Source organism: Carettochelys insculpta, chromosome 9, assembly GCF_033958435.1.
Source record: "Carettochelys insculpta isolate YL-2023 chromosome 9, ASM3395843v1, whole genome shotgun sequence".
Taxonomy (NCBI): Eukaryota; Metazoa; Chordata; order Testudines; family Carettochelyidae; genus Carettochelys; species Carettochelys insculpta.
Window position 1 is genome coordinate 40,640,270 of NC_134145.1, and position 12,798 is coordinate 40,653,067.

The 12,798-nt window shown below is 44.1% G+C and overlaps 1 protein-coding gene across 1 annotated transcript in view; it reads right to left on the minus strand.

The window, feature by feature from the left end:
- The window catches only part of COL11A1 (collagen type XI alpha 1 chain), a 274,848-nt gene extending 262,568 nt beyond the window's left edge, over positions 1-12,280 (minus strand). Inside the window, exon 1 of the mRNA XM_075002237.1 lies at positions 12,037-12,280. Within this exon, the coding sequence (XP_074858338.1) occupies positions 12,037-12,151 (115 nt within the window). The 5' untranslated portion in view covers positions 12,152-12,280. The remainder of the gene's footprint in view (positions 1-12,036) is intronic.
- Between the last annotated feature and the right edge of the window lie 518 nt (positions 12,281-12,798).

Sequence of the window (12,798 nt, forward strand, 5' to 3'; positions counted from 1 at the left end):
TTGAATCTGTGGATCTTGTGTTGTTTAGTGCAACTGTGTCTGGGAGGGGCCCTTTAAGGGAGCGGCTTGCTGTTGAGTCCGCCCTGTGACCCTGTCTGCAGCTGTGCCTGGCACCCTTATTTCGATGTGTGCTACTGTGGCGTGTAGACGTTCCCTCGCAGCGCCTATTTCGATGTGGTGCTGCGCAACGTCGATGTTGAACATCGACGTTGCCAGCCCTGGAGGACGTGTAGACGTTATTCATCGAAATAGCCTATTTTGATGTCACTACATCAAAATAAGCTATTGCAATGTAGCGTTCACGTGTAGACGTAGCCTACATGTGCCCCAAACTTTGAAATGGCCACACAAATGGCCATTTCGAAGTTTACTAATGAAGCGCTGAAATGCATATTCAGCGCTTCATTAGCATGCAGGCGGCCGCAGCACTTCAAAATTGACGCGCCTCGCCGCCGTGCGTCTCGTCCAGACGGGGCTCCTTTTCGAAAGGACCCCGCCTACTTCGAAGTCCCCTTATTCCCATGAGCTGATGGGAATAAGGGGACTTCGAAGTAGGCGGCATCCTTTCGAAAAGGAGCCCCGTCTGGACGAGACGCACGGCGGCGAGGCGCGTCAATTTCGAAGTGCCGCGGCCGCCCGCATGCTAATGAAGCGCTGAATATGCATTTCAGCGCTTCATTAGTAAACTTCGAAATGGCCATTTGCGTGGCCATTTCGAAGTTTGGGGCATGTGTAGACGTAGCCTGTAACTTCCATATTATGTAGGAGTAATGAGAGAAGGATTTTTATATTAAGTTTTCTGAGAGGACATGAGGAGTTATATTGTCTCAATTATCAGTGTATTGATAGCTTAAAAAAAAACAATAGTTTTATTGTACCGCTTCCTTAAAAGCAATCTGATCCGAGCAAGGATCATAGTTTCCTTCAGTGTACCAACCATTAGTTTTTCTTCAGTTTGTTTTCACAAGTTGACTAGTTAGCTGGTGATTAGGTGCCCAAAATACTAATATAGAAAGGCTGAAGCACAAGATAACCTTGATAACAAAGGCTGTGGCAATACTGGTCCCCTCCTTTTGGAGAGGCCATGGTAATGAGGCACTTCAGCAGATGCTAATAAGGTGCTTCCATGAATATGCAGCACCTCATTAGCATAATGTTGGTCATGGTGGCCACACACACTTTGAAAGTGCTACTTTTGGGGACACGCCTCCTGTGTAGCCGGGGCATTTTGAAATGAGCCCCTGATCTCAAAAGCCCCTTCTTCCCAAAACCAAATGGAAATCAGGGGCTTTTGAAATCACAGGGTCATTTCAAAAGGCCCCTGGCTACACAGGCACCATGCATTTTGAAAGCACGCGCGGCTGCCATTATGTTATTGAGGCACCTCATTAGCATCCGCCGAAGTGCCTCATTACCATCCTCCCTCTGAAAGGAGTGGGCTAGTGTGGCCACAGCCACAGCATCATTAGAGCAAAAACACTTCTGCATTTGAGATATTTAAATTTACAGGCACAAATTCTGCTCCCACTTATGAGAACAATTCTGAAGTAACTACATTCATTTAAGAAAGGTATTTGGATTTTCAGTGGTGTAAATGAGAGAAGAATTTGGTCCAGAGTATTCCATACTGAATGCAGCATCTAGGGGCACACTTTGTAAACTTTCACTGCTTTTTAGGCTTGTTATGTACTGGACTTAAGAAAACAAAATAACCCTTGAGCAAAATGAACCAGAAAGAGACAAATATAAAAATGTTAATAGCTTTGAGGAGCACGTGACTATGCAGAACAATGTTCTGAGTAGGAGCAAAAGATTAACTCCTCTGTTGGCATAACTCTATAGGAGGTTTGGGGGTGACGAGAGCAGGGTCTGTGAGAGAAAGAGTGCAAGAGTTTGACCTAGGTTAGACAAACATAAACCTGTATCACCTAGAAGTCAGTGGAATTACACCATTGTAAATCTAGTGTGAGATCAGAATCAGGCCCAGAGACTTTAAAATTTGAGGAAGATTTTTACAATTTGTAGTCATGATGGCTGAAGACTTGGCATTGGATTACTGCTGAAGACACTCTTCGGTAAGACCCACACAAGCCTCTGAATTTAAAGCAGAGTGATTTTACTAAAGGGTCAGTAACACTGCAGTCCATTTAGTGCAAAGAGAAATTTACAGGATGTAATAAAACATATATGAGCAGAACTTTATTTTATATAAAATACAAATTGTCCCTTGAGTTAAAGTGACCCTTAGTAGATGTTCACTCACAGCCAGTGAATTGGCCATCTTAACATACTGTCACTTTTTCAGCAGTTCCTGTCTTCCCACATGGGAGCAGAGTGGCACTTATGGATCTCTGTGCCCCCAATGCATGGGGGGACCGTGGATGGGGCTGAGCTCTCACCTTGCATGCCAATCAAAATCATCTCATGTGCCACTCCTGGCACACATGCCATGGGTTGCTGACCCCTGGTCTACACTAGTTTTGTGACTTTCCCCTCCTCATTTCAGAAACTCCATGAATAGGAGGCTCCAAGGACAGGGACAATCTAGGAGTCAAAGGGGTGTCAGAGTGCTGGGGATTCAGGCAACAATACAGAAGCTCAGTTCCTCCAACAAGATGGTTTGTACCTCTAGCTGATCCTCCGGGGAATAGGGAGCTTCATATTCATAGAGGGAAAGGAGAAGGAAATCCACACTTCCAACAGGCTCAGCCTTAGGGAAAGGCAAGCAAGGTGGTTGCCTTGGGTCCTATGACTTACAGGGCCCTGCACTCCAACTGACTATAGCATCCACTGCCCACTGGCTGGGTCCCACTGTAAGCATGCCGCCTTGGGCTCAGCCCACCAGTTTGGCCCTTCTGGACTGGCACTGCACCCAGACACTGTCTGACAAGAGAGTCTTGGGCATGCTTAGTTAGTTTAAACCCAGGGAACTCCATGCCCTTTGTGGGAATGCTTCCTGCTGGTGAACATAGATCATTGAGAACAAGAAGTCCTCTGCCACCTTACAGATTAACAGATATTTTGGAGCATAAGCTTTCGTGGACAAAGACCTGCTTCCTCAGATGCCACAAGACTTCTTGTTGTTGTCGAAGATACAGACTTACACGGCTATCTCTCTGATATAGAGCACTGAGTTAGACAAAAGGAACCAAAAAGGGGAATGGTTGTAACAGTCATGACAATTTAGACTGCTGAAGTCTGACATGCTTTATGGGATTTCTGGATTTTTTTTTTTTTAGGTTAAAGGCAACAACAGATGGCTATAAACTTTGAGTAGTGTTACGTTAAATCTTCTAAGTAAACAAAAATGTTATCTCTGACTGTGATTTCTGCAAACTCAGTCTAGGACCAGAAAGTCAGACCATCTAGTTCATGCATCAGCAGCCATGATTAAGATTTTAAAAGTATATGAGAACCTAACTAAACCTCTCATGATTGTGTCTTTTCTGGAGGAATAAAAACAGGGGGCTGGATTCAATGACCTCCCGAGGTCCCTTCCGGACCTAGGATTTTATGATTTTATGACTATAACCATGTTTTAAAGCAATTTTTTTTAGGAACTTAGCTGTCATGAAATTTTCTGGATTTACAATGGTGAACAGTGGTATGCTCTTTACAGTCACTGAGCAGCTGTAGCACAGGCAGTAACAATGCAAATTTCCAAGGATGAAAAGAGGTTTTAAGTCCCCATGTCTATTCAGTGTTTTCTTCCTGTGTTGTGATGGTAACAATGGTACAAAAATGCTAGTTAGGGTAGTAGTTTTATAATACGCAACTTCCAAATATTTCACAAACCTTAAATATATGGTATCCACCCTTGCCTATCTGCTCAGTACTTTTAAAAATCACACCGTTAATTAAAGATATAGAAGCCCAAAATTAAGACCCTATTTTTCTAAAATCTTGGCCTTTGCAAGGCTCTTGTGCTTATTACAATCTAGTAACAGTGTCCTTCTATCTATGAAGTGAGTTAGCGACCCCAGGCCAGTTCCTTGTGTGCAGACATCCAAATAATAAAAACTACTATTCCAACAGGTTCTATCTGTCACCAATTTGGTCATCTCCTCAGAGAGATTGACTGGGCATGGAGTCTAAACTAGCCATTCTCCAAGAGTGATAAATGAGACATTTTGGTAAGTGAGGAGAGAGTAACTGGAATTGTCACTGTCCATGATCTTTGTCTGTACATTGCATTTTTTTTTCAGAATAAGAGACAAATGTGTATGTGTAGCTACTGATTGCATGAAGGCTTTGTTACATGTTTATTTTAGCTACCATTTCTCAAGCTGTGCTTTAAGCAGTTCTCTTACTGTGAAACCTGATAGCTATTCCTCCCTAATTTTTTTTTTTTTTTTTTTGCTTCTCACAGATTATCATCCCGTTCTCTAAATCTGTAAACATTTATCAAAAAGTTTAGTTTACTAGCTAAAACTGAACCTGCACTTACAGGACAAACCCCAAGGAACTAATAACTAGGAAATTAAGGGGGGTACAGTTAATCTCAATTTTAATGTGCTTAGCCAGAGGTAGACCATTTTCATTAGAAAGGTCTTAATTTTTGGATTCATTTCTTTCTCTGGTTTTGAACAGACTGTTTCTGCTGGCATTTAGGATACAGTTCAAAATGCATATACTATTACAGGCATTTGCCATATGGGGGTGGTTGCTGGTTATGTAGTGCAGTGAACCTGTCTATCTTTTCTATATGGCCATGTCTATATTTGCCCTCCCTTGCAGAAGGGGCATGTTAATGAGTGAAGCAGAAGATGCAAATGAGGCATGAATTAAAATATCTCATGCCTCATTTGCATATTCCCATGTGATTTTGCTTCTGGAAGATCCCCTTCTGGAAGCAGAAGCTGCGATGTAGATGGGGCTCCTTCGGAAGGAAACAGGGGTCCTTCGGAAGGAAATCCCCCATCTGGAAGACCCTTCTTCCACAAACATGTGCAGAAGGGTCTTCCAGAATCGTGATTTCTTTCAGAAGGATCCCCATTTCCTTCCAAAGGAGCCCCATCTACATAGTAGCTTTTGCTTCCAGACGGGATCTTCCAGAAGTGAGATCTCATGGAAATATGCAAATGAGGTGCAAGATACTTTAATCCATGCCTCATCTGCATCTTCCGTGCCTCTCATTACCATGTCCCTTCCAGAACGGGGGGCGGGTATGGGCAAGTGTAGACAAGGCCATATTTGTATAGGAGTGATTTTAATGCTGTACATGCATCCAAGGAAAATTGTGATGGACACATTTCCATAGCTGAAAAACTAACAACTAATTCTCACCATGTCTCATCTGCTAATCCCAAAGTTCTTTACAAAAGTGCGTATTTATGATTTTCCTATATCAAAGGCTGTGTCTACACTAGCCCCAAACTTCGAAATGGCCACGCAAATGGCCATTTCGAAGTTTACTAATGAAGCGCTGAAATGCATATTCAGCACTTCATTAGCATGCAGGCGGCCGCGGCACTTCGAAATTGACGCGCCTCGCTGCCGCGCGTCTCGTCCTGACGGGGCTCCTTTTCGAAAGGACCCCTCCTACTTCGAAGTCCCCTTATTCCCATGAGCTGATAGGAATAAGGGGACTTCGAAGTAGGCGGGGTCCTTTCGAAAAGGAGCCCCATCAGGACGAGACGCGCGGCGGCGAGGTGCATCAATTTCGAAGTGCCGCGGCCGCCCGCATGCTAATGAAGCGCTGAATATGCATTTCAGTGCTTCATTAGTAAACTTCGAAATGGCCATTTGTGTGGCCATTTCGAAGTTTGGGGCTAGTGTAGACATAGCCAAAGAGTGGGAAAATGAAACACAGGTAGCTTAATTTTCAATATTTAGAAATGAAGTCTAAACTAGCTAGTTGGAGTGATTTGTACAGCTCTGAAAATCAGTTTATCCTTTTCTAGATGTCTAAACATGAATTTCAAAAATTAATTTGAGGCACCCAAGTTTGAGATTTTGACCTGTGACTGCTTCTTACAGGTAACATAAGTATTTATTTGAATTGCTATAGTTGTATTGCACTTTACCTTAAAGAAGATTCAGATAAAAATGTCCAAGGATGATGGCATTTCCAGGAGGACTAGGACATGTTGTAGATCACTTCATTATTTGATTATATAAGAAAAACAGATTACCCAGACCCATACAGGAATGCTTTAAATCATGTATAATCACATAATTATGTCACTAACAGGTGGGCTTTTTCAAAAGCACTCAGAACTGGTCTAGTGCTGTTCCTACAGAATTCCAACACTGGGAATTCTACCAATGGCTTCATCAGGAGCAGTTAGGCCAATCCACAGTTTTCTTAGTTCACTCAACATTCTTAAATTATCATTCAAATAAAGTAAAAGCACAGCGTGAAACTACTTGATGTATTTTAGATTACCATCAACAAGTAATTATGTCTCTTCTCAGAACCTAAAACTTAAAAACATATGTAGTAAAAATTCTATTCAGCGCTCACATTGAGGTCAGTGTAAGAATTTCCTGGGTATAAATTGCAGGATGAGACCTTTAATGATGTTAGCTTGAAGGCTTCAAACACTTAGATGAAATATTTCTGAAGCTTTTAAGGAGTAGGCTTTTAGGTTTTCATCACAGACCAAAAATGGTCTAGACATGGAGCGTAACCAAAATTTTTGAGGTTGAGGTCTCATTAATACTTCACATATTTTGCCTAAACAGTGGCTTCTTCATTATTTACTATAAGGCCTTCTTTTAGTCTAAGTATGTTAGTTATTTCATGTGATTAGCAGCCTACATTAAAACACAGCATGCACCAACTGAATCTGACTTTGAATTTGCTTACACTGGTTTTATACCAATGTAACACTGGGTTAGATTTTCAGGTGGTATTAATCTTATTAACTTGACTGAAGTCTCAGTCCAGTTTATTGTAATGAGGATCTGGCTCAATATTGATTCCACTAGAGCTAACCCTGATTTACATAAAAGTGTTGATACATGAAATTAGAATTTAATCTCAGTGTCTAAGCATGATGAGGCCTTTTACTTGCTGAACTAAAAAAGTTCTTTCTTTACTGGTTCATGAGGACAGTACCTTCGGACGTTATCATTCTCAGACATCAAAACACAAATTAAATTCTTGGAATAGCATTTCTCCATCACCATAATCTCACTACCATGTCACTGGCTGTGCTGATCCCCTTTTTTGGGTTAGAGGGTAACTTAAAGATGGTGATCAGCACAGCAAGACACACAGTCTCCCCTCTCTTATTAAGAAATGTGGCTAATGGTTAAATACAAAAATTAGAGTTTTGGGACTTCTGAACCCAGGAAGTTTTTCACAGAAAAATGCTTAGCTTTCAAAATGTCCTGATTATAGACTACAGTAATAAAGGCGGCATATTTGTACATTTTCATCTATATATACTGAAAATCTGACCAGCATTTGTCCCATATTATACCATCATCATGCCTAATTCGCTTGCAATCAACTTCAGTGGCAACAAGATCAAGATTTCTACTTTTTATTGTGTATACTTCATTTTAACCTGGTAGCAAAGTGTATATACTCCTAATGCAAGTTCTGCCAAATAAAATTATATTTCACATGCTGACACTTGGACATATACAGAAATCTCGGGCCTAAAATTTACAAAGTTTTTTTGTCCCTTTCCGTGTAATAATGTGCTGAAGAACTCAAATACTGCCAGTTCCTGCTAATATTTAAATAAGAAGGTTCTCACTTAATGTATTACATTCATAGCTTGTAAACACAGTATTTAAAACTTGGTACTCTAATTATAACCATTGACAAGATGCATCTCATTTCAGGAAAAGCTAGTTTTTCCCATCTCTGCCATTTCCATCTAAATGGCAAATCTTCCCCCACTTTGTGAGACTCTACTTTCTTAGCACAAACAATGTCTCCCATTACCAACAAATAGTCAGTACAACATCAACCAATGCTAAGAGAATTTCTTCTGAAAAGAAGCAAAAAGCTCCAGTGAGAAAAGAAAAGCAATTTAATTTTGTTGGCACATGGAAACTGTACCGTTCATCACAAAAAAATAAAAATAATCTGTAAGAGGCACAAGCTGCTCCAGGACATTGTACATGCAACTTAACTTCAGCAATACTCCACTGTTGTGCTCTGACCTTGTTGGAATTAAAGGCCTTAATGCTACAACTACTGCAGCTGCCAATTCTACTACTGCTTTTAAACAACGTTTTCTTTTTTGTTGTTTTAAGGAAGCCTTTTCTTGTAAGTGTAGAATATAAAGTCAAACAAGTGCTTTTACATTAATATAGGTATAATATTTTAGATATGTATTGTTTGTGTGTGCTATGTTTCTCTGTTAGTATATATTAGACATGATTATATATTTTAAACAAGACAAAAATAAAGCTAGTAAGTACAAAGTGAGGTTTTTTGGTTTGTTTTGTACTGCAGAGTTAGTAAAAAGATACAGCCTGAGCTGGCCTTCTGGGAGTTTGTCTTCCTGTAAATTAAATATAAAGCACCAGAGTCTGCAGAATCTAAATGCATAGCAGTCATATTTCTTTGGCAGCTGCCTGTTTAAGACAAAGCCTTTAATTTAGAATTCTGCAATATTTCTAAAAGAAAAAACAGACATTCACTCAGAGTCAGACAGCACATTCTGGGCAAGATATGACCATTTCACCTGCTGGTCCCTGGGACTCAAACTTTTCTACTGGGACCACCCAATAGTTACTCTAAATGATCGTTCCTATGATTTGATCAAACTAACTTTTTTTCAAGCTTGGAAATGTTCATATCTTTACACTTTGGAGGGTTATAGTGATTTTAATAAGATGAAGCCAGCTTTCACAAATATTTTGCTATATTTTAAGTTAAAGGAGACATGAAAATTCTTAAATTTCACAACTGAACTTTAATGCACAGCATGCCAGTCAATGGCAAAGGAGAGTGACACCACTAATAAGATGATCTGAGCAAACATTTACAAGTTAGTATCTGAAATCAACACTTTTGTGTTGGTAACTAATAATTAGATATTAAAAAGCTTTCTTTTGAGAAAGCTGAAGTGTTGCATTTCCATTGAGACACAATAAGCATTCAAAACCAAATCATATACTTTCAAGTGTGTCTGGATTTTAGAAAAATGTTTCCTTTTCCCTTGTAACCAGCCCAATTCCATCCTATTTGCACCATGAATTCCTATTGGTTTCTAAGGCAGTTTGGGGAGCATTCTACTAGGATGACTGAAATAAAGCACCTACACTATATTTGAGCAAATGTTCTGACATCAATGAATTTACTTATACAAGTCACATATTTATTTTTTTACATAGCTTACCAATCACATTTTCAATCAGAATTCCTAATATTGTACTTCACTCTGATGAATGGCAAGATTTCCATTTACCAGAAAAGCTAAAAAAAGTTGGTTTTTTAATTTCTTTTTTATGAAATTTAAATCAGCATTACAATAGTGCATTGATGCCAAGACCTTACAAAAATTTTCAGTGCTGAAGCCATGCCATTTTGACTAAATGAGTTTATTCATCCCAAATGCATTGCCAACAGATTTGGTATTTAAAGGTGAGGAGGTTGGGAGAGTGAAGTCAAAGAAAGTCTTTTAAAAGTGTATTTTGATTACTTGCACTGGGTTATAAAGCAAAAATATTTCTAAGTAGAGTTGCTGAAAAGTTATTGGGCACTGGAGCAACACAATATGTTTCATTGCTTTCCCCATTCAGTTGCTTCTCATGTCTTTGGTGTTCTCTACCTTGAGCACACCCTCCTTCATTCATACTGTGAAAGGCACTTATCATTTTTCTGTAAGAAAAAGCCAAGTGATCTGTAAGTCAAAACACTTAAGAATTTTGTTGCAAACTACATTGTAACTTTTTATGTGAATGCAATGTGTAATTAGCTTCATAAACCGATAGTTTATGAAAAGCACAATAAAATAAAAATCATAGATCTCAACTTAATGCAGTTATAAATACAATGATTTATACTGCCTCCTAATGAAACATTCCAATATTTGCATTTTATGAGAGAATTTACAATGATGTGTCTAAATGTTTTATTTCTATATTTTCTTTAGAGTGTCAGTCACTGAGCAGAGCATTTTATCTTAGCTATTGGGGAATGTAGTTTTTTTTTAATTTTGAAGTCTTTTAAATAACAGTGGAGCACATAAAAGACTATTCTCATAACTTCAACAGAAGCACTCATACTGGCTTCAATAACAGTTGGACCGAGAGCTACACATCTACCAACAGTTTGTAATCAAATGGTATACGCTTTTTCTGAACACTTAAACTACCGTGTTACTTGTCAGTTAGGAAAACTGTCAGTCTGTGGAAGTCTTAAGGTACTCCTTATCATTTTCCATTTATGTTATTTTCTTTCTTCATTAGAATGTAAAAATATTTTAAAGTAATTCTTTGTTAGGGTTTTATTTTAGTAAATTTATCAGTCTCTCAGATCTGTGTTCCTGTTTTTGTTAATTTCAATAAATACCAAGCAGCTTGCACTGAATTTTTATCAAAGCTGCGTGGATTCAGCTTTTTCTTTAAAATACAAAACTCAGAGTTGCTCTGTCTTCGTAAATACTGTTATGTAGTGAAGACTGCAAAGAATTGCCTCCACTTCACCTTCAGTTTGGCACATTAGGTATAAAAAACAATCTGCGGAGTCTTTGTCTCCAGTATCGCTCATTCAGTAACTTCAGTTTCAATATAGCAATGAGCAGCCAAACTCCTGCAGCTAGATGGGGGTAGCTTACCCTGGGTGCAAGGCTACTGGAGTGCTTGGAATGGAGCAGGAATGGATTTGGTTCCCTCCTGCCTATACTGTAAATAAGACCAGTAGGGGGCAGAATGACTGACCGATCTGCCACCGCTCAAGTGGTGAGCAGGTACACAACGCAGAATGGAGGCTTTGGTTGTTCACCTTTCTGTGCTCAAAAAGTGGAAGAAGATACAAATCTCCTCGCAGATAGAGCTCATGCCAACAAGCCCAGGACTGCCTCCCTGGCAGCGGAGGCCCCCTAACAGCGGGATCGCCACCAGAACAGCCTCAGCCCTGTGCAGAGGGCAGCAGCCGCATTCCCACGTCCAAGGAGCATCCCCGGCCAGGCGGTCCGTGGAGTTCACATCCAGGCGAGCAGCTGGTGGAGCTCCGAACTGGGGCTCCTCGGCTGGTGCCCAGCTGAGTTCCCCGGGGCGCTTCAGGAGCCGCTGCTGCTCACAGCTGAGCAGGAGCTGAGCGCCTGGGGTTCTGCCCTGCGCGCCCGTCCCCACCCACCGCAGACGCCAAAACTCAGGGCCGTCCCTCCCCCGCCTCCCCAGGGCGTTGACTGTGGCTGCTCACTTGCCTGCGAGCTCCCGGGCCCGGCACCCTGCTAACCATGTGCCCAGACACCTAACGGACCACGCAGCCAAGGAAGGGGCGGGGAAGGCAGGGAGCGCACGGCTAGAACCCAGGCGCTTAGCCCAGCTCCGGCCCCGGCCTCCCCGCCCTGCCACGCCGGAGCCTTTAGCTCCCACGCCCGCCGCCAGGTCAGTTACGGCTCTGCAGCTGGGGGCTGCCGGGCCCCTGGCGGGGCGCGCAGGGCCACGAGGAGCCTGGCTAGCAAGGGGCCTTTGGTAATGGACGGTACCTCCGGGGGCGAGCCGGGCCGGGCAGCAGCTTTGCAAAGCCGGAACCCAGCGGTGCCCGCATCGCCGCCGGCCCTGCGGGGAGCGGCGGACCCTGTTACACCGTAGCCAAGACTTTGGGCCAACTTTGGTGCAGGATCCGGGCCGGCAGCCGGGCAGCACCTCGCTGGCCGCGTGTTGGCGCACGGACGGGTCCTTCTCCCGGCTCCCTGCCCCGCGGTCTCACTCAGGGGGCCGATGCGGGTGTTCAAGCCGCTCCCCGCTAGCAGCCCCCGGCCCTGGGGCTCCGGAGAGGCTCCCCGCAGGGCCGGATCCCCGCAGCTGTCCCCGCCCCAACAGGGCTCTCCTCCCGCTCGGTGCTGCCCAGCGGGGCAGGGGGCTGGCGGGCAGCACCCAGCTCCGGCTCTTTCTTACCTCCTCCTACCCTCGCCGCCCGGAGCAGCACCGTCAGGGCGAGGAGCGTGGGCACAGCGGAGTCCCGCAGCCACCGTTTCGTTTTCCACCTGGGGGCCCACCGCTGCGGCTCCATGCTGGGCGCCCGCAAGTGGGAACCGGATTCCGGGCGCCTGCGATTGCTAGCAGCGCCGGCCGGTGCAGGGGATTCCCGGAGCCGCTGTCTCTAGAGAGCCATAAGGGAAACCCCCGCGCGGCTCCTCTGTCCCGCTCTCTGCCCCACGCAGGCCCGTCCGCTCCCCCCGGCCCGGCGCCGTCACGCTGCAGGGAGACCAGGGAGTCTAATCCAAGCGCGGGGCGCGCTGCGTCCCCCTAAAGGCTCCATCCCGGCAGAGGGCTGGGCGAGCGCCGCGGCAGCCACCCCCGGCAGCCCAAACTGACAAGCCAGCGGCGGGGCAGAAGCCAATCACAGCCTCCTCCAGCAGCCCACAGACCGCCCTCCCGGCCCGCCGCCCAGCCCGGACCAGCCCCCGAGCCGCCCAGCCGGCAGAGGGCTACTCGCGGAATGCCAGCAAGCGCGGGAGCCTCCGTGCTCAGCAGCGCCCCGGCCATGCCCCCGCCCCCCCAGGCGGGCTCCCGTCTGAGCCCTGCCGGCAGCCTGGGTACTGGAACTCGGGGTGCAGGGGGGTGCTGCAGCCCCACCCCCTTTGACGTGGTTTCCATGTCTCTCAGCACCCCCACTATCAAACCTGTTTCTACATCACTGTCTGCTCCCCCAGCCAA